This window comes from Pseudonaja textilis, chromosome 6 (assembly GCF_049901715.1).
Source record: "Pseudonaja textilis isolate UNSWEBS1 chromosome 6, rPseTex1.2, whole genome shotgun sequence".
Taxonomy (NCBI): domain Eukaryota; kingdom Metazoa; phylum Chordata; class Lepidosauria; order Squamata; family Elapidae; genus Pseudonaja; species Pseudonaja textilis.
In genome coordinates, this window is record NC_141995.1 from 25,044,218 (window position 1) to 25,064,645 (window position 20,428).

At 37.4% G+C, this 20,428-nt stretch overlaps 1 protein-coding gene across 2 annotated transcripts in view; it reads right to left on the reverse strand.

The window, feature by feature from the left end:
* The window catches only part of HHIP (hedgehog interacting protein), a 98,844-nt gene that overhangs the window by 43,143 nt on the left and 35,273 nt on the right, over window positions 1–20,428 (reverse strand). For both annotated transcript variants that reach the window (XM_087936088.1, XM_026697809.2), the window contains exon 4: window positions 18,418–18,619. In XM_087936088.1, coding sequence (XP_087792214.1) covers window positions 18,418–18,619 — 202 coding nt within the window. The remainder of the gene's footprint in view (window positions 1–18,417; window positions 18,620–20,428) is intronic.

Consider the following 20,428-nt stretch of genomic DNA (forward strand, 5'->3'; position numbering starts at 1 on the left):
CTGTTATGCCTGTCCTGCGGGGGTCCCCATGCCCGGTCGGCGTGCAGATTCAGAAACGCCACTTGCAACAACTGCAACAAAAAAGGTCACATCGCCAGAGCTTGCCAGGCGGCACACGTGGCATCACAAAGGTCTGCATCCTCTTACTCTCCTCCGGAGCCACCAAGGCAAGTAGAAAACTGTTATACTTGCTATCAAGCTAATCACACTTTCCTGACACCTAATAAAATCACACTTTCTATTCATTTAGAAGGTAAACCTTGTCTCATGGAGGTCGATACCGGGTCAGCGCTCTCGATCATCTCGTGGAACACTCTTAAGAAAATCCGGCCCAGCGTGTCTAGGAACCAGCTCCAGAAGAGCCACCTCACCTTGAGGGACTATCAGGGGAAGAATATTCCAGTATTCGGAAAAGGCAAGTTCCTTGTTAAATTCAAATCCTTTAAAGGCCATCTGCCTTTAGTGGTTGTTGACGGTGCCCTCCCTAGTCTATTGGGGTTGGATTGGTTCCCCTATCTCGGTCTTAGCTTAACGGGAGTCCATGCTGTCTCAACTTCAGACATCGACTCCCTATTTGCAGACTACGCTGATGTGTTCAGCAACGAATTAGGGTGTTACAATGGCACACCCATTTCTTTTTCAGTGGACCCCCAAGCAGTTCCCGTCCGTTTAAAGCCGCGTAGAGTACCATTTGCGCTACGCCCTAAACTGGACGCGGAACTGGACAAATTACTTAAACAGGGGGTGATTGAGCCCACGGATTTTGCTAAATGGGAAACCCCAATTGTCACACCCCTTAAGAAGGATGGCAGTTTAAGAATTTGTTCTGATTATAAGACCACAATTAACCGCTATCTGCAAGTTAGCGCCTACCCAGTCCCGGTAATCCAGCACTTACTCCACACATTTGAGCCTGGCACCATTTTCGCCAAATTGGATATGTCTCAGGCTTATCAGCAGTTTCCTGTTGACAGTCAAATGGCCGATTTACAAACTATTGTCACTCACAGAGGGGCATTCAGGTGCAGGCGTCTCCAATTTGGCGTTAGTGTTGCCCCAGGCATTTTTCAGTCATTAATGGAACGTATACTCCAAGGCCTCCCTGGCGTGGTTCCTTATTTTGATGACATATTGGTCTCAGCCAGGGACAGGCCCCAACTCTTCCAAAGAGTCAGAGCGGTTTTAGACAAGTTCAGACAGCATGGCCTCAAACTAAAGAGGGAGAAGTGTGCCATCGCCACTAAACAGGTGGACTTTCTTGGGTATAGAATAGATGCCTCTGGCATCCACCCGGTAGAATCTAAAGTCAAAGCAATTCACGAGGCACCCACGCCTTCCACAAAGGCTGAATTACAGGCTTTCCTAGGCTTATTAAATTTCTACGCTTCGTTCCTACCCCACAAAGCGTCAGTAGCCGAACCGTTACATAGACTTCTAGACAAAAATGCACCATGGCATTGGGGACCCAAAGAGGATTTTGCCTTTAAAGCAGTCAAATCACTACTCACCTCAGACGCTGTCCTAATCCAATTCGACCAGCGCCTTCCTTTAGTCTTAGCAGCAGACGCATCCCCCTTCGGGATCGGGGCTGTCTTAAGCCACAGACTACCCAACGGCTCCGAGGCACCAATCGCTTTCTTTTCCAGAACCTTGTCACCAACCGAGCGTAACTACAGCCAAATTGATAAAGAGGCTCTAGCCGCTGTTGCTGCGGTTAAAAAATTCCATGAATTTCTTTTTGGTCACAAATTCGAACTCATCACTGATCACAAGCCGCTTCTGGGGCTACTGTCGGGGGACAAACAAACACCCCAAGTCTTGTCACCCAGGATGACAAGGTGGACCTTATTCCTGGCGGCCTACTCGTACACACTCGTTCACCGGCCGGGAAAAAACCTAAGCCACGCCGACGCCCTCAGCCGCTGCCCGCTGCCAACCTCTGTAGAGGACCCGGCTCCGGTCCACGCCATCTTCGATGTCAGCGAGCTCAAACTACCTGTCACCGCAGGCGACATCGCCTTCCACTCCAAAAAAGACAAAACAATCGCCCAGGTTCTGGACTGGGTGCGGAGGGGGTGGCCGGTCACTAATTTCACAACCGAATTCACACCATTTAAAACCCGCCAGCTAGAGTTTTCCAGTTTACAGGGCTGCCTGTTGTGGGGAACCAGAGTCGTCATTCCAAGCTCCCTGCGCAGACCTGTCCTGAAGGCGCTGCACGAGGGTCACCCAGGCATCGTCCGAATGAAGGCGTTGGCTCGAAGTTACGTCTGGTGGCCGGGCATGGACGACGAGATCGCCAAATGGGTAAGCTCTTGCCGACCCTGTCAGGAATCCAGGCCAGCACCACCAGTTACCACCCCGACCAAGTGGGAGAGTGCCAACGCACCGTGGTCACGGCTGCACATTGACTTGGCCGGGCCAATGCACGGCAAGACCTTCTTGGTGGTCGTGGATTCGTTTTCCAAGTGGATCGATGTGGCCCTACTACCCACGACCACCACCCGGGCAGTTGCCCAAGCCCTGACCCGTTTATTTGTAACACACGGGCTGCCTGACACTCTAGTCTCGGACAATGGCCCCCAATTTACGTCTACAGAGTTCAGCCGGTATGTCACCAACCTGGGCATCCGGCACATCTTAACGGCCCCCTTTCATCCTGCCAGCAACGGGTTGGCAGAGAGAGCCGTTAGGTCAACAAAGGAGGCGTTGGCCAGATTCAATCAAGAGGACTGGCACTCTAAGCTCTCCCGCTTTCTCTTGAGCCAACACACGACCCCCTGTACAGTTACAAACAAGTCGCCTGCCGAGCTCCTAATGGGCAGACGCCTGAGAACGGTGTTAGACAGGCTGCATCCCCATTATTGCCCTGACACTCCTATCGGGTCTGACAGCAGGGTCAGAGATTTTGTATTGCAGGACCCAGTGTTTGTCAGGAACTACGCCGGCGATCCGCTATGGGTACCCGGGAGAGTCGTGGCCATCACCGGTCTGAGGTCGTACCAAGTTCAACTGGAGGACGGGCAAGTCTGGCGCAGACATCTGGACCAGATAAGGAAGCGCCAGAGTGGGCATGCCAATGCTGAACCATGGACTCCTGTAGATCTCCAGTCGCCACAGCCGAATCCGATCGGGGACCATCTGAGTGGCCTGTCACCACAGACCGAGCGAGGGGAACGGACGGTAGACCGGGACCGTCCGCCAGAGACGCCAGCCTTGCCGACCAGCGATGCCACCGGGTTGCCGGACAATGACTATACTACAACCCAACCCGGTGGCAGAGACTGTTCACAGACGCCTGATCAGGTTCCAGAGCAACCCCGCTCTCCAGCACCCACCAATCCTGATTCCCTGAACTCTGGTCCACTCAGTGACTCACCTGAACTGCGCCGGTCCGGGCGCTCGCACAGACCCCCTGCATATTTAAAGGACTATTCATGTTCGCATCTGGGGGGAAGGGGTGTTATGTCATTGGAACTGACCAAAGTTCCCAATCAAGTCCGTCTATATTGCGGGGGCGTTTACAGCCCCCATTGGCTGGCTCCCTTCGACAGTCGGCTATAAAAGCCGGCTGCTAGGTCGAGCCAGCCGCTGTTCGCTGGAGCATGTCTGCTTGTTAGTATGCAGACGCGACAGCCCTTTATTCTGTTGAATAAAGCCTTTACTTGTGAATGCTCTGGTTTGGTCTCTCATTCCTTAATACATAATAGTTAACACCACATAGTAAATCGCTCAAAGAGAATAATTATGATAAACTGTTACAGCAAAAATATGTGTCTTTTCTTTAATATAGGAAAAGGGGAGATTTAGAAGCATTAAATAAAAAAAATATGATGAAAGTTATTATTATTTGATTTCTATAGTTCTGACTGTAAGGCATTTAATTTTAAACTGAATATTTCTCTATTGGATCTGAGACCAATACATTCCAGGGAATTTTGAGAAATGCTGAAATCTTATCTAAACTCCTACAAAAGAATTATTGCTGCTTGCAGCCCACACTGTTGCTTCACCATCATTTCTTTCCTATGAAAAGTAGCTTTTTGTCCAGGATCCTAGCCAGCACACAGCTTGTTTTATCATATAAGTAATGTCGTAGAAGACAAATAAAATAATGCATTGTTAATAAACAGAGCTCTTTTACTGAATTAATTATATTTGCTTTCAGTAATGTTTCAGACTTTAAAATATAATTGGCCAGGTTCTGCTAGAACTGAAGATATAATCACTTAGTTTAAAAATATAATAGAGTGTAGAAAGAGGAAGTGGATTTCCTGAATACGTTAGGGATATTTGAGTTCATGGTGTTATGCATGAAAACACTGTGGCTTCTAACAGAGGTATTCACTGCACAACTTGTCCCACCCTCACTATGAATGTGAGTCTCAGGTTCTAAATGTTGATACAATATTCAAGTTGCTGTACCAGAAACAATTACAACAGATGTACCGTATATACTTGGTTTATTCACAGAGTTGCTTGTGTTTGAGGTTTCATTTTTAATAGCCTTTCTTAAAATAAATATTTAAAAACATGAAGCTGAAATTTGACAGCAATCTACTTGGAAGAAATTTTCATCTGATCTGGGTAAACAGGGATAAGATTGCACTCAGTATTTCATTATGCATTATACTCTTAATATTGCAGGTCAGATTAATAAGGTATAACATCCTTAACTTTAAATTTACAGTCTCATTTCTGCATTATATAATATCTGAGAGTGCATATTCAACTTTGCTTACTGTACAGCTTTTAATTCATAATTTACATAAATAATAGTATGTTTAAGCAACTGTGTTATTCATATAGATTTTAATTTCCTAATTTTCCCCCTTGGGCTATTTCTGGCTAGCTTTTATTAAAAAGGAAATTTACAGTGACATTATTAGCTGGTGCTATGAGTCCCAGCAAAAAAATATCAATTGTGTATAGTCATTACTACCTAACTTACATTTATTTCCTCAATTCAAATCGAATGCTTTAGTTCAAAGTTTGTCAAGAACAACTTTTTAATCCTAAAAAAGAGTGATATGGTAAATTGTGCTCCTCACGTGTATTTTGAAGGAAAACAACTGTCAGTAAAAATAGTACAAACTGAAAAAGCCATAATATTATTGAAAAACTGATAACTTAGAGCTAACCCACTCAAGCAAATATTATTTTTTGCAACAAAACAAACTAAAGTTGAATATATCCTACGGAGAATAGTTTTCATGGCTCTTGCATGTGGTCCAATATGCTTTCAACCCACAGCCAGAAGAAAAATTCTTGCTGTATTATTAGTAAAAGGTAGATATAGGTAGATAGCAACCTAAAATTAAAGGTAGATAAAGGTAGATAGCAACCTAAAATTAATAAGGATACCAGTGCATGCAAAATAGATGTTTGTGCAGGTAAAATTATCAACCTTGCTGTCAACCAAAATCAAGCATTTAATAGTGAGTGCCATACCATGTGCATTAATCAAACAGGTGGCAAGAAAGTAGGGGTAGGCAGGCACAACACAGGTTATGTAGACAGTAAACACAATGTCAGACATAAAGATCTCAAGTGCCTATATACAAATGCACAAAGTCTGGGGAACAAACAGGGTGAACTCCGAATACATGAAGGTAAATATGATATAATTGGAATAACAGAAACTTGGTGGGATGAAACCCATGATTGGAACATACTGGTAGAAGGATACAAACTATTCAAAAAAACCAGGCCCCATAAAAGAGGAGGTGGAATTGCATTGTACGTAAAGGACCACTATATTGCTACAGAAATGCATGAAACCAAAGACAAAAACCTCCTAGAATGCATATGGGTCAATATAAAAGGAAAAAAGAATGACATGGCCATTGGTGTATATTATAGCCCACCCAAACAAGCAGAAAAAAATAGATGTCCTTTTTGCCAATCAACTAACAAACATATGCAGGAAACACACAACAATAGTAATGGGAGACTTCAATTATCCTGATATCAATTGGAAAACTAATTCTGTACCAAGTGAGAAATCAAATAAGTTCCTAACCAACCTAGCTGACAACTTTGTTGTCCCAAAGGTAGAGGGTGAAACTAGAGGAACAGCCATACTGGACTTAATTCTTACAAAGAGAGAAGTGATAGAGGGAGTTGAAACTGCAGGAACCTTGGGCGAGAGTGACCATGTCATTCTAGAATTCAGCATAACACAAACACAAGCAACAGAACATAATGACACCAGAGTCTTGGATTTTAAAAGAGCTGATTTTAATAAACTCAAGAGAGAACTTGGGAAAGATTCCATGGATAAAAATCTTAAAGGGGAAAACAATTCAAGAATCTTGGGAAACTCTGAAAAGAATGATCATAAAAGCCCAGACCAGCACAATACCACTGAGAAAGAAAAACAAGAAATCCAAGATGGAACAAGCATGGCTGCACAAAGATGGCAAATTGAAAGAAAAAAAAAGGACAAGTACAAAAAATGGAAAGAAGGACATATAACTTAGGCAGAATATCAGCAGATAGCCAGAATCTGCAAAGATGAAGTCAGGTTAGCAAAGGCTCAGAACAAACAAAGACTTGCAACAAAAGTCAACGATAATAAAAAAAGTTTCTTCCAACATATAAATAACAAGAAAAACATGAAGGAAACAGTCAGTCCACTAAAGAGAGAAGATGGCAGGGAAGTAACAGGCAACAGAGAGAAAGCAGAACTGCTTAACTCATTCTTTGCATCGGTCTTCACTCAAAAAGAAACTATAGCTCAACCCACCAAAAACATAACTGTAAAAGACAGACCAGAAATAAAAGTTAAAATAAGCAAAAAATTTGTAAGAGAACAGCTGTCTGATCTTGATGAACACAAATCACCAGGGCCTGATGGATTACATCCCAGAGTTTTAAAGGAGCTGGCAGAGATCATCTCAGAACCACTGCACCACATCTTTCAAAAATCCTGGTGCACCAGAGAACTACCAGAGGACTGGAAAAGAGCTGATGTGGTTCCCATCTTCAAAAAAGGAAAAAAAAAAACAGACCCAGGAAACTATAGACCAATCAGCCTAACATCAATACCCGGGAAGATACTGGAAAAGATAATAAAAAACAGATCTGCCAACATCTAGAAACAAGTAAAGTAATAACTAGCAGTCAGCACAGGTTTGTTAAGAACAGATCATGCCAAACCAATCTTATTTCATTCTTCAACATAGTGACTAAATTAGTAGACCAGCAAAATACTGTGGACATTATATGTTTAGATTTCAGCAAGGCATTTGACAAAGTAGACCACAACCTACTTCTTAGTAAGCTAGAAAAAAGTCAAAAAGATAGCACCACCACTAGATGGATTCGCAACTGGCTGGCAAACTGTACTCAATGAGTAGTCCTTAATGTGTCTAAGTCTACATGGAGGGAAGTAAGCAGTGGGGTGCCACAAGGTTCCATCTTAGGCCCAGTACTCTTCAGTATCTTCATTAATGACTTAGATGAGGGAATAGAAGGGGAACTTACCAAATTTGCAGATGATACTAAGCTGGCAGGAATAGCTAACACACAAGAAGATAGGCTCAAGATCCAGATGGATCTTGACAGACTAGAACACTGAGTAATATCTAACAAAATGAAATTCAATGTAGAGAAAAGTAAAGTCCTACACTTAGGCAAGAAAAACCAAAAGTACACATATAGACTGGGTGAAACCAGACTCAATAGCAGTAACTGTGAGAGGGATCTTGGAATCTTAGTGGATAACCAGCTAAAATATGAGCCAGCAGTGTGCAGCAGCAGCCAAAACAGCTAACCCAATCCTAAATTGTATTAACAGAGGGATACAATAAAGATCAAGGGAGGTACTAATCCCACTCTATAAAGCCTTAGTAAGACCACACCTAGAGTACTGCATCCAGTTCTGTTCACCACATTACAAAAAAGATGTTGAGACTCTAGAAAAAGTACAGAGAAGAGCAACCAGGATGATTAGGGGACTGGAGACTAAAACATATGAAGAATGGTTACAGGAACTGGGCTTGGCTAGTCTAGCAAAGAGAAGGACTAGGGGAGACATGATAGCAGTCTTCCAATATTTGAGGGACTGCCACAGAGAGGAAGGGGTCAAGCTATTTTCTAAAGCTCCTGTAGGCCAGACAAAGAATAATGGATGGAAACTGAACAAGGAGAGATTTAACCTAGAAATAAGGAGAAACTTTCTGACAGTGAGAACAATCAACCAATGGAACACGTTGTCCTCAGAAGTTCTGGGAGCATCATCACTTGAGACTTTCAAGAAGAGATTGGACTGCCATTTGTCAGAAATGGTGTAGGGTCTCCTGCTTGGGCGGGGGGGTTGGACTAGATGACCTACAAGGTCCCTTGCAACTCTGATTATCTGTTTTCTGATATATATATATGCAATTACAATTATCTTCGAAACAAAGATAAAAGTTTTTAAATTAGCAATCATATTAACAGTGGTTGACAGAAAATGTAGCAAACATCCACAACCCTACTCTGCATTGGCTAGTTGTACACAAGCTGGAAAAATAAGAAGTCAATTTTAAAATAATTATTGGCATTCTTGGGAAAGAAAAACAGTAGCTGCTGGAGGCAAAAAAAATAAGTGGGAAATATATGTTCTTGCAAAGTTTTGCTGTTTGTTTTCTCCAGAAGAAAAAGATGGGACTTTATAATGGGCCTATAAGGATCTTTTTCCAGCTAAACTGTGAGCAGAGATAATTTGAGTCTCTAACAAATCCAAACTTATGCTGTGAGATGCCTACCTACACATACCCTTAGTCCTTGGAACGAATATAGGCCTTATATTCTTAGAGAATAAAATGCTAGGTGGTTACAGCCCAGAGTTTTATTTGGAAGTGAAATTGCCTGTCTCCCAAAGTACAAAGCCAATCTGGATTGGTAAAAAGCGTTCAGGGAAGATGGTTGAGGATTTGATGGAAAGCAACACTGCTAATTTGCTTTCTAGAAAATGTTTATGATTGCCCACAACTGAGACAGCTATTTTATGAATAGACATTTTGTGAAAGCACCTAAAACAAGCAATGTATATATCCAAAGTGTTTGCTAATGCTTACCTATTCTCCATTACAGAACCATATAGTCCTTTAACATATATTGGTACAATAATTAATATAGCATAGTAAGTGGCTGTATTCTGAATATCCAGGAAATAGTCCTGAAAAGATACTGTATAAATCTCTCTATATACAGTATAATTATTGCTATTACATAGAACATAGAATAGTACACAGCATTAGAAGGCAATTATACTAATAGATGTGAGTGAACATCGAGTGTGGCTTGTTGGCCATATCTAATATATGCCTAAACACCAGCATCCAAGAATTGCATTTTGTTGTATACCCTTTTTAGGAAAGAGAAAACAAGGCCGACCTTGGAAAACTTGGCGCCAAACATTTATTGAAGACCTTAAGATTATTAATGTCCCTTGGGATGATGCCAAAGATGCTGCAAATGATCAAAACCAATGAAAAACACTTGCTACCCAATGTGTTTTGCACATGAACTAATGATGATGATGATGATACTAATAAATCAAGAAATAGAAAGCAAGTGATTTGAAAGATCAAAGCAAATAATTTGGAAAATAAAACTATGACTTAAAATTTTGCACCCTTACTAATATTCTACCTGAACTATATACATTCAGCTACACTATGAAATGAAATAATAGTTTCATATGTTTAAACAGATATCTATCTTAATTGTTATAAAAGTAAATCATGGGATATTGCTCTGAATGGCCAGAATGGCAAATAGCCAAAAAGCACAAAATTCTTCATATCTGTGTTTTGGCTTCCATAAACTCATCTACATAAATATTTTACTCTTAAATACAGCTTTCATACAAGATGGGGTATCAGTTTTCTGAACATCCATGAGGGAAGGAACTGTAGTGATAAGTAGTGGCAGAAACATGTTTGAAGTATCAACCATATTTCTCCATGTTAAATGTCATTTTCTATGTTTCTGTCCACTGTTCTAGCCTAGGTTTTGTTGATTTTATTCCCTTTCCTCTCAAGTATTAACAGTATGTTCTGAATAGGTTCCAAGTTAATTTCAAGGACATCTCTATTCAATCATATATAAGATAGTATGAACTTTCAAATTATATCATTAGGTTTGATCAGTCCAGAGGTTTTGCAGCCTTCAACTATATGCAGATAGAAAGTGCTGCATAATTGTTTGTAACTTGAAAATATTTATTCCATATTACTTAAGAAGGCATACACTTCTTAAGTGGTTTCTTAACCACATTTCTTGTGGTTTCTGATCATCAGAGCCAGTGAGGATAGCTGATGGGCAAATAAAATGGAAATAATATGATAACCATCTGGAAATTTGGTCTGGCATAAAAAAATTGGCTACATAAAATATAATCAACATAAGACCAAATGAAATTAAAACTGGTGCAATGCTGAACTTTCTAATAGAATGTTTTTACTTCAAACACCAGTCCTTCTGTCCCTTTTTCCAGACTATGAAAAAGTCCTTAAATATGTTTTTCTGTTGGGCCTAATTTAGTGTAGTTTCACAGCAACTTGTTAACAGTCTTGTATGTTTTATATAATCTCTTGGGTGGTTTGCATTTGAAGTTTAAAACTTGTTTACACACACTTTAGAAAACAGCTTAAGTTTACAGTAAAGCAGCTGCTAAAAACTGAAGCTACACTAATTGCTTCTCTGAACGCCTCTTGCAGTTCGGTTTTAGAAGCAGACAGACTTCCAGGGTTTCAGAAATGGGTATGAAGATGACAGGGTTTGAATTTGGGAGGTTTTGTACTTTGTCACAAAAAGACAGATAGGGCACTGAATGCAAGATTATAAATTTTACCAATGGCAAGTTATTGTTAATAAAATTGACTATCAGCCGACAATATGGGCTCAGCCTCATGACTCCCTAATCACAACACAAACATGACCTCATAACAAGATTTTGATGTCTCGTCTTCATGGCTGCATTCATTACATGTCCAGCTGAAAGAAGTTAAAGTTGTCTTCAGCTATTTCAGTTTTAAAATAACATTTTCTGTTGTCTACTGATACAATTTTTGTGACGAACACATTATGGTATACTTAATATACTGTAGTTGATGATATGGTCAATGATATCAGCCCACATCCTATTGGCTATACTTTCAAGTCTATATTGGTGTAGGATGCAGGAGAAAGAGATACATGGCTTCCATTAATATTTCTTATGTAGAGAAGTTTAGCATGTTTTAAAAAATGGCACTAGGCCAGTTTTCAAATAAGAATTTCGTATTGTTTTAAAGGCTGAAGGGAAGCTCAGAAAAATAGCCAGATTCTACCAGCTGTGTGTTGCCAATTCTGTCATCAGTGAGCACATTATAAGTTTTCTGCTGCTTCTATTGATAAGGTTACGATTTTTACTGAAGTTATTATTTTGGTGAAGTGGCAGCACCATTTTGCCTACTGGTCTATCAGTTGCCTACTTCACAGGCTTTTTCCAGGAAATAATGGCCATGGAAATTGACTGCCAGCAATGCTATTCTCTTTCCCACATTAGCTCACCGTATGTCAGTTCACAATTTCTATGCCTGTGAGCTGTCAGCCACACTAGCTTTAGAGTAAGACTCTCAGAGCAGCTCTAGATCCTAGTTTGCATTGTTTGTCATACAATTTTCCCTTCATAATGGAAAGCAAGATTGTACCCATTAGATTTATAGGCTGCCTCTCCTCCAAATACAGGTAGATTCAAATCTACTTAGCTCTAGTAACATGGCAACATAATATATGCTCAGACTATGCCTGGGACTAATTCTAAAATTGTCTATGGCCTGTGAAAATCTACCTCACTGAAATTGCTGATTGTTTCAGGTTCTGAGTTTATGTCTACAGTTATTTTAGCTAAGGCCAATGGGTTTCAAAGGGTTGTTTTTAAATTTGTGTGAATAGGGACACAGTACAGCTTTTTCTAATCTTTTGTCATGATAGTTAAGAATTCTGGGAACTCCTGATCTAATAATATCAGATTGGGGAAACGTAATTAACTGCCATATGGAGTAAAATACTTTTTTGGAGGATATCTTTAAAATATTTTTAAAAACTATTTTTAAAACTCTCTTTGCTTCTAGATTTGTCGTGATTATCTATGTGCAAACTTTTGTTGTATAGTGGCTTTTGCATTCTTTGCACAAATAAAACAACAGGCAAATATTCTAGCTGCACTACCTTTTGGTCAGAAGTTGCAAATTTGGGCCAAAGTTATTTGTTTTGGAAAGCTATTGTGGGTCTTAGCTGAAATTCTGCTAATTGAAAATATGCCAGAATGCACATCATGTTCATGAAGGAGAAAGATTTCCCTATGATTTTATCAAGTATGAACAGCCATACAAGGAAAAGTAAACACATCTGTGCTAAGCACTATGATGGCTAGCACATTATAAATACCTTAAGAAAGTAAATTCAGAGACCTGATCTTCCTAGATTAGATAAACCTCTGCAATGTCATAACAGACCTCCCTGGTGTTAGAACTACAAAATGTCTGAATTAATTTAATCACTGAAAGTTTGAGTTTGGTTTGAAGAATAGAAAGTCTGCTGTTTCTGACTTTATCAACTTTCTATTATTTATCCTGTCAAGTTAAGCAAGCCGCATAAACATTAGAGGCAGAAACACCATTCGTTTCATCATAACCTTCCATTAGAGCTGTACTACCAGGTTCCAATAGAATAAAAAACAAGAAGCCAGTCTATTCTATTAGCTATGTCGGCCAGAAATTTAAGACCCTTGGGAGCCCTAAATGGAAACATCTCAAGGGGAGGTGTTTCCATTCCCCCTCCCTGTTCTAAAAAGAAATTAAAAAAAAAAACCTGAGAGTTATAGCCTGGAGTAGTCCAAAACATTTTGTTTCCCGAGTCAGAGTTGATAGCCATCCTTCAAATCATGTTCCAAAGCTGATAAGACAGGCTGCTAAATATTCAGGGACGTAAAAAAGCAAACCACACAGCAGACAAACCATTGTTTTCTTCATACCTCACTACCCCAAGTGCCTTAAGATCTGTTGCTTGAGATATGACCTCCTTCTATCAAATGAAAGATGGTGCTGCATTATGTATCACTAGACATGTCTGCATTTATTGGTTTGCTTTCTCACACATCTTTTCTATTTTTTTTCTTTTTATTGTAAGGCTAAAGGTAAACTAAACCAAAAAGTAACAAGAATAAGGCAATAGGAAAAAAAACCCAATACTGTTTCTGTGAAAACTATGTGGATTCTTATCTTAGCATCAGAAGCTGTGTTTGACCAGAGCCTATATCTTTCTAATCTTGTCCATTCATCTTCTTGTGTATCCAATAGCAGCAGAGGAGCTGCTGACTCCTATCCCACCTAAATGATGACTAATGGAAATCACTCTACATACACTCTACCCACATCCAGCTTCTTCCAGGATTCATACAAGCAAAGAATCACACAAATGTGATACTAAGTGCCACAATACACTCTTCACTACTCTTTACCATCTTGGCAAGAAAAATGGAAAATTCTGTCTCTCCTTTTGCACATAAGACTTTTAATTGTTTTAAAGTGAAAAAAATTAGCATAGGGTTAATAAGCACGTCCAGATTTAAAAGGGCTAAAGACATAATAAAAATCTGTTTGAAAAATACTGATTTACTGTAATTCCACTGTTTACTTAAGAATAAAACTAGTCAGTCAATAATACATACTCCCTAGTAAGTGTCCTTAAAATTTCCATTATAATTATATAAATAAAAACAATAAAAGCATTATCATATGGAATAAAACTACATACTTCTAATTTCTATAGTATATGTTCAAAATGGAAAAAGAAAAGATTATAGTAAAAGAGACTAGAAGATATTTTAAGTATAACTATTCGTGTTTACTAGTATAGTGCAGGATCTCCAGTGGGTTGGATGAGAGTCACATTTTTTAAAGAGGAAGTTGTTAAATACATTGAGGAAATGCTGTGGTTAAGTCTCATAATCCCAATATTTTGGATTTAAATTGTTGGTGGTTACTCCTGCTAGAGGATGCCATGATGTGGCTATTAGAATTGTCTTCTGTCCTCCTTCCCTCTTTCTTTAATTATACATATTTTAAATGACATGTCATTTACTTGGTTTTGAGATTTTTTTCTGACTAAAAAATTCCTCTGCCTACAACAAATTACATATCAGAAGAAGATATTCTGAACACTTCTTAAATAGCTGAATGTCAAAATTGAGTTGTACATATAACAAAACAGAAACATAGATTATCTAACACTGTGTGTGGGATGCAGCTCTAATTCATACAGTGCACAGAAAAGAAACTGGCAGTCTTGATCATACTACACACATCTCCATAATAACAGGTTATAAAGCATACAATTTCAAGAACACCCACAAAGAAAACTACACTTTCCATACAGAGACTTGTTTTGGACTAAGCTCAGTTCATTGGTACCAGGGGATTCTTCTTGAGGAAACACAGGACATTAAACCTACACATGTGCATGTAAAATGATAAAGAATTATCATCATTCTTCCTGGACATTCTTCTAGTCCAAGACACTGGGCCCAAAATCAACATTCTATAATCTTTAGCATAAACATACTGCCCACATGTCATCAAAGTGTTCTACATACAGTAGCATTCATTGGTTATCTTCTTCTGATTTATAGGTTTCTATAAAGCTCAAGATATATTATTTAAAGCTAAAAGCATTATGTCTTTAGCTTATTCAAACCTAGTTTATGAACTTTATGACATGTACTTTTTATATTTTGACATGTCTTTTTATATTTTACATCTGTTGTTTTCACATTTGCTGTTTTTACCCGATTGTTGTGCAGCCCATAGTAGCTGTTGTGAGCTAGGTGGAAATATAAATTTATTAATAAATACTTATTTCTGATCTTTAAGAAAATGGATGATTAAAAAATTCAGTCATTTTCTAAAAGTCGGTAAGAAAGGAACAATGCAATATGATATATTGTCATACTGATTACCGGTAACTGAATTCAGAAAATAGACATAACTTGATAGATGTTACACCTTATTTTATATATGCACATTCTTTCAGCAATTATTGTATTTGTGAACAGAATATGAATTTTATCAAATTCAAGGGATGAAATGCTCAACAAGTAAGTAGCTTAAAGTATACCTGCAATTCTATTTTTTTGTAATTGCTATTTTAATTTTGGTTTAGATGAGACTATGAATTGTAAAACACTTAATATCTATGCTATATTTTGCATTGTTTTCTGAACAGATCAGCTTTGGATCATATGTATAATATAGAAATGCAGTAAACTCTGTCTTGGTGATAAGAAAACTACTGACACAATAGTTTGTCCTGTCTGGGATCCTATTTTTCCATAATTATTATTTTTTAAATGCATATTATGTAAGTTACTTAGTTATTTCACCCAGTGCTTAAGTCTGCTGTCTCAAGATCTTAGACGATCAATTAGAGAAGATGGCAAGGCATCCCTTTGTTTTAAAATATAAAAGAGTCACAAATTCCTACATTGTTAAAAAAAAAGAATAATTCAAGTATTTAAAAGGCCGCCTTAAAAAAAAAAAGCTAAATACTTATAACATTGTGAAGTTTCAAATTTGAACTGCAGTTGGTTCCCTAAACAATTCTAATTACTTCCAGAATTTACAGGTACTGTGACTTTAGAAAGTCACTTGTGTATTTAATGTCTTCTGTTTCAATTAGGCTAATCATACTTAGCACTGTGCTAAATGATAGTTATGGAGTTGTTCTTAGGAAGTTTTGATCGTCTTAGAATGATCTGATAACAAAATCTTAGAGAAGAGCAGAAATATGACACAAATTAACTATGGACTCTGCATACATGATCTTACATACAAGAAGCATGTATGAAGTTTCTATTGGAGATAATAAGTAGCTATGTTATTACATTATTAAAAGCCATCACTAGAAAGGGGAAATGACTTTTATTATGACCTAGTAGGGAAAAAAGGATTGACTTTCTATTAATTTTTTATTGCATATTTCCATTTCAGGCATGATAATTGATTCTTCTGGGATCCATTTACAACTACTTAGTGTATGCCTGTGTGACAAATACACAGTTGAAGGGCGGGTTCACATTTTAAAAATGTAATAGAATGTGCACACATGATAGGACCTATCAATGATACCTGAGAGAAGCCCATTATATGGAATGTTTTAGAGATATTAAAGCTAGTACAGCTTTATCTTGTCTAATTATTATTATATACAAGATACTAATATAGTTAGTATCTTGTCTAATGATTACTAGATTCGTTCAGCCAGCAATAAAATTAAGATAGTGCTGTATGTATGAAATGTGAGTAAATGAAAAAAAAATTTACATTTTCTTTATTAAAAATATTTATTGAAGTGCAATATTGTCACTTTAATAAACATATTTCACGGATTTAATCTGGAACAGTAGATATACCCAATGTATAGATATATGTAATTTACAAGGACAAAGAGAAAAAAATGTCTTTAATATATTGGTGGGTTTTTTTGCTTTTATCAATAAACTACAATAAATAAATTGTGGCAAACTATTCAGAAGAACAAAGAATTATATAGAAATATTATGTTGGCTTGTTAAAAAAAAGATCGAAGTCACTTTGTGTAACTGACTTCACTGTGGCATTCAGCTGTAGAAAGAAACAAAGAAGCAGATGTAGCTCAAGATTTAGGGAAATTTTCTATTAAAATTTAAGCCATTCCGACATGTAAAAACAATTCATAGCTTGGAGCGGTGCTTAAGGTGGCTGAGGTCAAGGAGTCTAGCCCATATATTCTTAACAGTCTCTCTTCTGTATCACTCATTTCCCTGACATATGTTTTCCCTTTCATGGATGTTCTCTCTAATTCTCCTTGGATGATTTATGCTTTCATTATGATTAAAATACTATTATCATTTTTAAATGGTTGATTTCAATACAATATCATAGCTTCCTCCCACCAGATGGGAGGAAGCTATGATTATTTCCCCATAATTCCAAGTGGCAGGCTTGTCACTAGCAATGCTATCTGGACATTAGGACAGTTGCAATGCAATGCATCTGGAGGATACTTTATTGGGTCATGTGACAATATGATTATGATACAATCACTTTGTCAGTTTCCATGGCATGTATTTTTTTCAGTATTTGACTATTCAAACTGCCTAAGGCGGAAAGATTAACTAGTCGTATAGCAAATTGTTTTGATAGATCTTATCAACTTCTATATTCTTTCATAATTACTTTTAACAAAGTAGCCTACAATTAAATGACATATCAGGTTTAATCACAAAAACCTAATGATGATCATTCAAAACAATCACATTCATAAAACTTTTATTAAAAACAAAGTCAGGGAATCAAGCTTAAGGAACATACAATTTATAATATACTAAAATGCCAGCTCTTGACTCAAATTAATAAACAGGTATATAAATAAGATGAGACTGAAGTTACTAATCTGAATACAGATTTTTATCTCAATTTTAATCTCAGTATTTTAATACCATGCTGTTTTAAACAGATCTAGACTTTAAATAGCTAATATATGTGATAGTACTTTCAGGTAATACCTTTTTGATGCAATCATGTAAAAATAATCCGAGAATTATAACATATACAATTGCTTTATGTTAACCCTAGCACAGCACATATCTTTTCAAGAATTTTCTTTAGTCACTAAACCATTCCATTGTTAATACATATACTGAAGTAAAATAGGGTCACTTAGCTATTCTGTTTTCAGTTAACATCATTTAATAAAAAACATTCCATTTATTTTAATGAAGGTTTCCAATTTCATAGGTAAAGATCTTAATTTTGAAAACAAAAATAGGTTTTTTTCTAAAGGAATATGTTGTGACACACACAATCAAAATTAAGGAGGAAAAGGACTGTTTCAATACGTAAATTATAGTGGCGAATTTGATTTTAATATAAGCGAAGACTTATCCTTTTAAATAGTTGATGCAGTGAGAGCTCCTTCTTCTGTATATAACAGCATTTGATAACAGGCAAGGTGAATCTATATCATAGAAATAATTTATAAAGAGCAGCCATTTTTATTGAGAAGGAAAATGATCTGGTTCTAAACTGCATAACTATATCAAATTTATAGCTGTACACTCAAAGAAAATTGAATACTTTACTTGGAAAGTCTGTTCAGTAACTGTTGACTGAGTAGCTGAGTTCAAACTATGGTTGGATCTTAATCATGATTAATGCACATTAGGCTGAAGCCATTTGTTTCTACTAACTTAAATGAAAACCTCATTTTAAAAGATTTATGATCTGTTTTATTATTTACTTTCTAGTTAAAATTAAGCAAAATTGGAAATAGTACAAAATTTAAACAAAATTAGACTTAGAAGAAATGAAGTTCCTAATGGTAAATAAAAGGAATTCCAACCTTTATTCCACTTTGAACAACTTTGTGTATGTTCAGAAATGGTTCTTTAACTATATCTCCTTCAGGTGTTAATATTTTCACATATCCTTCCTTCTCAAGGATGAAAAGACGGTGTGATCCATCCCCAGAATGTACTGCTCCAACAGGTTGCCTGAAACCACTTACAACTTCATGGAGGCAAAAGCAGTTGTGTTTATGTTTCCTAAAACAAACAAATAAGAAAATTATTTTAATTTTCATCTTTAATAGCAAAAAATACAAAATGTGACATACTGGTGGCATTTATTTAATATGATATATTTCAATTTCAAGATAAAGTAACTTTCACTTTAAAAAAAACAGCTAATTTAACTGATGATTGGCCTTTCTTTTATAAGCTAGTTTTTTTGGTTAACTGTCTACAACAAAGGTCCCAGTCCCCAGGCTATGGTCCACTACTGGGCCTTGACCCATTCGGAACTAGGTTGCGTGAGTGATGGGCGCTCACATACGAAGTTCCATTGCCTGCCACTCATACAGAACCATCCCCTCTCCCGGGCTGGGCCACCATGCCAGAAAGGTTGGAGACCACTGGTCTACAATATTAGTTGATGTTTCATCCATGGGAATTTACACCAAGACATGGAAATAATATCATTTGATTGGACCCAGGAAGTAGACTTTCTCTGTCATGGTGCCTGCTCCTAGAACAGCATCAACCCAAAGAATGGTACAGCCCATAGTGTGACTGTATTGAAAAGGTCTTTAAAACTTGGGTTTTCCCCAACAATTGAGTTGGAGCGAGATGCAAGACTTTTGCATGCTTGGACATATTCATCTGAATATTTTTTTTTATTTTCTAGGCATGCATTGTTCTTTTCTTTGTTATATTGTTTCTTGTTCTGTCATAAGCTGCCCAGAATTTTGATGATGTTGGGTGGCCTTAGAAATTTGTCAAATTAATAATAAATATTTATTAATTGTTTGGAGATTAACTAGTTACTCTCAGAGCCTGTTTTTTTCCACATAAAGAAACAACAAACAAAACTAGAAGAAGAAGAGATGGTAGAAAAAGAGAGCACCTGATACAGATAGAAAGGGTACATAATATTGAGAGTTTGAAGAAAAATTAGATGGACCTGGAGATAATGACTTGGGAAAGTGGCAATATGACTCTTCCAGGAGAATATACTACCTGCTCAAAAAAGTCTTTTGGCTTCCATTGATTTTTGCTTGTGTATTTATTTCCTAAACTTTTTGTCCAGAAATTTTCTCACAGTACAGAAGTTAGAAATACATTACTTTAAATTAGGGGTGGGGGGTGGGGAGGGAGAGGGGGAATATTTATTCTGCATAAAATAAATGGTTCCTTTGATAATTTTACTTAAAGATATATGGTTTCCTGTCTGCTCTTCTCTTCTGGAACCAGATACACTCCAGCAAAAGTCACTCAGAAAGGTTGGGATGATCTCCTGAATAGTGTGTAATGTTAATTCCCTATTCTCCGTATGTCTCAACCCACATTGTTCAGGAACGTTTACTTACCCTCCAAAAAGAAATGAGCAATAGTTTGCATAAGTAATCTAATTGATTTTAGAATCCAAATTAATTATTTCAAAACTTGATATCATATAATTCATTATAAATTCCATGTTAAGGTAACATGAAAAGATCTGCAATGATTACAAAAATATTACAATTTATATAAAAAACTTTACTGAAATATTTAAAAAAACCTGATTGTGGCAAAACTACTGATCTATTTACTTGTTTCTGTGCAATTCTAATTTTCTTTAAGGGCTTTGGTCAGTACCCACACAGAAATGCTTCCTTCATAACGAATAATCCTGATAAATTGGACTGATTACATATGACTGATCCAAGTAGGTGTCGATGATTCTAATCCAACACCTTACTCACACTAGCTCTCTTTCTCGACTGACATTTATTTATACTGAAACTTTGTTTATTACATGGGGAGTAGTTTAGGTGTTGGAAGCAATGTTCGCAGAGGTTCATGGGGTGACTGCCC